The sequence below is a fragment of the Pteropus medius genome, unplaced genomic scaffold (assembly GCF_902729225.1).
Source record: "Pteropus medius unplaced genomic scaffold, Ma_sr-lr_union100, whole genome shotgun sequence".
In the NCBI taxonomy this organism is placed as follows: Eukaryota; Metazoa; Chordata; class Mammalia; order Chiroptera; family Pteropodidae; genus Pteropus; species Pteropus medius.
In genome coordinates this window covers 71,953-76,915 of record NW_024344950.1, presented here as the reverse complement: position 1 = coordinate 76,915, position 4,963 = coordinate 71,953, and the positions used below count along the sequence as shown (strand labels likewise).

General features: G+C 39.1%; 1 protein-coding gene across 1 annotated transcript; it reads left to right on the top strand.

Moving 5' to 3' along the window:
* The first annotated feature begins 1,287 nt into the window (after nucleotides 1-1,287).
* On the top strand, nucleotides 1,288-2,622 carry LOC120610988 (heterogeneous nuclear ribonucleoprotein A1-like). The gene has a single exon (XM_039873307.1). It carries the CDS (start codon nucleotides 1,540-1,542, stop codon nucleotides 2,299-2,301), a length of 762 nt encoding a protein of 253 aa, XP_039729241.1. The 5' UTR covers nucleotides 1,288-1,539; the 3' UTR covers nucleotides 2,302-2,622.
* The last annotated feature ends 2,341 nt before the right edge of the window (nucleotides 2,623-4,963 follow it).

The following is a 4,963-nucleotide window of genomic DNA, read 5'->3' as shown; positions in this document are numbered from 1 at the left end:
ACTGAGGTAGCCATGGAAGTGTGCCACTCAGATCTCCCTTCAAGACAACCTTCTATGATGATAGTAGTGAGCGACCACCTTCCAATTACTGCACTTTTGGACCCAGTGTAGTATTCGTAGTATTGAGGTCAGGCTCTCTTCAGGCTGCCACCAGCCAGTGACTGAGCAGAGCAGGGGTACTAGAGCTGGGTCACTACTGTTTGACATTGGACTCCAATAACAGACAGTTTGCTCTGAGTTCCCCATTTGCTTGAATGAAATTTTTCAGACTTGAACTGGAGACTGAGCCTCTTCCTTCCTTCTTCCTCACTTTTCATGGACTGAAGGCTCCCCTCACCTGTCCCTTCTTCTCTTCCTCTCCTTTATCCTCCACGAGTGTTTCCCCCAATAAACTTCTTGAATGTTTGATTCTATCTTGGCATCTGTTTTTCAGAGGATCTCAAATCATAAAAGACAAAAATTATAAAGTGGACTTCATATAAACTACGAAAAATGTCACACTTCAAAAGACTGCTTTCGGGAAATTGAAAAGCAAAGTACACACCGAGAGAAAACGTTTGGAATGCATATATCTGACAAAGGATTTTCATCCAGAATATAATGAACCACTATAACTCAATAATAAGAATTACTGAGTTATAGTGGTTCATTATATTCTGAAAATGAACAATGACAATTAAAAAATGGCCAAGCGACTTGAACAGACCCTTCATATATGAATGGACAATAAGGACATAAAGAATATACTTAATATTACTATTTATCAGGGAAATAAAAATAAAAAAAAAGATAAGACATACATATGTCTAAAATTTAAAATAATAAATTAAAAATATAATAATGACAGTACCAACTATTGGTGAGAATATGGAGAAACTGGAACTTTCATATATTGCTGGCAAGAGTGTGTAATTGTAAAACCATTGGAAAACAGTTTGGCAGTTTCTTATAAAATTAAATATACACCAACGATATAAGAAATTCCACTCCTGGGTTTTTGCTCTAGAAATGAAAACATATGCCCAAATAAAGACCTGCATAATTATTTTCATAGTAGCTTTATTCATAATAGCCTAAAAGTAGAAACTACCCACTCTAAGAGGGGTGGCCCTCTTAGAGTGGAATCAAGTTTTAACTCATTTACAACTTCCTCTATTGAGATAGTCTCTGCCTCATATAGGGCATATTTAAATGTTTTTTATCTTATTCTCCCACTTCGCCACATACAAGCCCCAAGTCATTGTCATATTCAAAAAAAAAAAAAAAAGAAAAAGAAAAAAGCTTTTGTCGGTGGATGCTGCAGAGTAAGCATCGTTAAAGTCGCCCCACCAGCAGTCGTCACATCTAAGTCAGAGTCTCCCAAAGAGCCCGAACAGCTGCGGAAGCTCTTCATCGGAGATTTGAGCTTTGAAACAACCAATGAGAGTCGGAGGAGCCATTCTGAGCAATGGAGAACGCTCACAGACTGTGTGGTGATGAGGGATCCAAACACCAAGCGCCAGAGGCTTTGGGTTTGTCACTTATGCCCCTGTGGAGGAGATGGATGCAGCCATGAATGCAAGGCCACACAAAGTGGATGGAAGGGTTGTGGAACCAAAGAGGGCTGTCTCAAGAGAAGATTCTCAAAGACCTGGTACCCACTTAACTGTGAAAAAGATTTTTGTTGGTGGTATTAAAGAAGACACTGAAGAACATCACCTAAGAGATTATTTTGAACAGTATGGGGAAATTGAAGTAATTGAAATCATGACTGACCAAGGCAGTGGCAAAAAGAGAGGATTTGCTTTTGTAACCTTTGATGATCATGACTCTGTTGATAAGATTGTCATTCAGAAATACCATACTGTGAATAGCCACAACTATGAAGTAAGGAAAGCCCTATCTAAACAAGAGATGGCCAGTGCTTCGTCCAGCCAAAGAGGTCGAAGTTGTTCTGGAAACTTCGGTGGTGGTCGTGGAGGTGGTTTTGGTGGGAATGACAACTTTGGTCGTGGAGGAAACTTCAGTGGTCAAGGTGGCTTTGGTGGCAGCCGTGGTGGTGGAGGATATGGTGGCAGTGCGGATGGCTATAATGGATTTGGTAATGATGGAAGCAATTTTGGAGGTGGCGGAAGCTACAATGATTTTGGCAATTACGACAATCAAACTTCAAATTTTGGACCCATGAAAGGAGGAAACTTTGGAGGCAGAAGCTCTGGCCCCTATGGTGGTGGTGGCCAATACTTTGCCAAACTACGAAACCAAGGTGGCTATGGTGGTTCCAGCAGCAGCAGTAGCTATGGCAGTGGCAGAAGGTTTTAATTACTGCCAGGAAAGAAACTTAAGCAGGAGAGGAGAGCCAGAGAAGTGACAGGGAAGCTACAGGTCACAACAGATTTGTGAACTCAGCCAAGCACAGTGGTGGCAGGGCTTAGCTGCTACAAAGAAGACATGTTTTAGACAGTACTCATGTGTACATGGGCAAAAACCTCGAGGACTGTATTTGTGACTAATTGTATAACAGATTATTTTAGTTTCTGTTCTGTGGAAAGTGTAAAGCATTCCAACAAAGGGTTTTAATGTAGGTTTTTTTTTTTTTTGCACCCATGCTGTTGATTGCTAAATGTAATAGTCTGATCATGATGCTGAATAAATGTCTTTTTAAAAAAAATTGAAAACTCTTGTTATTATAGTTATAGCAAGTCCTATTTATTGAGTACTCAGACTTAGTTATCTCATCGGATTCTCATAAGGAACCCAATATATATGTATTATTTTACCCATTTTACATATGAGGAAATAAATGGCTTAGGAAGGTTAAGAAATTTGTAAAATGTCATACAGCTGGTGTGACCAAGCATGGATTCTAGTCCTTCTTAATCAAACCCGAAGCTTATACTACATATACATGTATCTCCACTACAGCCAAATGGACTCTAAATTCCTTGAAGAGTTGGACCATAATTTTGCAGCCATGCATTCATAGTTCATAGCACAATCCCTGGGACACAGGAAATACTTAATAAATGATAAGCGACTGACAAATGAATGAACCGGCCAATTAATCAATGTTTTCAAAGGAGATTTAAAGGGGATGGCAAATGAATTATGAAAGCGTTATGCTAATATTAGGCATCATAAGTAAACCATATGTTAACCAACTAAGACATACAACTTGATAAAAATTAGAGGGCCAAATGCATCCATGTAATTGATAATAATAATTTTTCAAATTTCAATATGTTGCTGTGAAAATACTTATCTGTGTAGCTAGTACTCTCTGTGTCTCTACATTACAATGTTATATAGAGATTTGGGAATGTATAAGAAATTATTAGCATTAAAAAATAAAAATAAAAAAGAAAATATTAGGACAATTTATAACTCCACAAATTATCCAGATCCCAAACCAATATATAGGTATATGTTTACTTACTAGGGAATACTTCTGTTGGGAGGAGAGGATTTCAGAGTGACTATGCTGAATTATCTAAAAGGTTTTCTGAAAAGCTGTGCAAGATCAACCAGAAAAAAAAAAATACATACTCAGGGAGCCAATGCAGAGGTTAAAGATCTGAATTGCACTGAGATCCATTTTCTTTCTCCCTCTCCCTCCCTATCTCTCTATCTCTCCTTCTAATGACCTGCTGCACTGACAGGAGCCAAGGACCTCTTCCTATTTCAATGGAGGTGGATTCTGTCACATCTACTCATTTCAACATGAAATGACATACAAGATCTAGAATAAAAGAGGCCACATAAACAGACCAGACCAGAGAGTTTTTTCTCTTGAGACACTGATATGAACATGAAACCTGTTATTGGTGTCTCCCCGCCAAAATATGTTGGAATCCTAACCCCCAGTACCTTAGAATATGACCTTATTTAGAGAAAGGCACTATACAGAGGCAATCAAGTTAAATAAGGTCTTTAGGGTGGGCTTTAATCCAGTATGACTGGCAGCTTTATAAAAATGGGAAATTTGGACACGGAGACAGACACACAAAGAAGAAAGATAGTGTAGAGACTCAGGGAGAAGAGAGCTATCCACAATCCAAGGAGAGGGGCCTAGAACAGACAGCCTTCCCTCACAGGCCTCAGCAGGAACTAACTTTGTCAACTTCTTGATTTTCAAATTCCAGCCTCCAGAACTGTGAGACAATTACTGGTCGTTTAAGCTACCTAGTTTTAGGTACTTTGTTATGGCAGCCCAGGCAAACTAATACAGGACCATAGTTGTAGTATTCCCTTATGGAAGAAGGAAATATTTTTGGATTGCAAATCTACCTGAATTTTGAAGATGCCTAAATAAAATACATTTTTAACTTACAGTCAAAGGTCTATCGGTAGCCTCCCACGTTGTGAGGTGAATTTTCTTCCATATAACAAAGAAATTATACTATTCCACAATGTAATCCCTGCCTCCCTACAGTGTTGCCCCCTCCAAGAACATGAATGATTTGGGCTCACAAAAACCTTTACGACACAAGTGGTTGACTAGTGAGTGCACTTCTCTCACAGCACACGGTTTCTGTAGGACGTGGTGGTCTTCTCTACTTTCTTTACACTGAGCAATTCATTGGGAATCATCTCTCCTTAATTTCTTAAAGTTAATTTTTCTGCCCGGAAGTTCCTGTATTCCTCTTCCTTTTCTCAATTAGTATCGTCTACTTTTCACTGTAGGTTCTTGTTTAGAGCGGGCAATGGAGGGAAAACAAAATGACAATTGCAAGGGGCAATAACACAAAGCAATGAAAATTAACATCCCTCCTATTACAAATGCAATTGCTTCTGTCCCTATAAAGAATCTTGCAAAGATGTTCATGATTAATTCTTGCGAAGTAATACCCTCTCCAAGACACTTTTAGCATGAAAAAGGACTGGGGGTGATACAACTAGTGTAGTCCAAGGGACAATCCTGAACAGAGCCATTCTGGCAGGAGGAAGAACACTACAGGGACACTTTCACTGAGGGCAGTAGGGG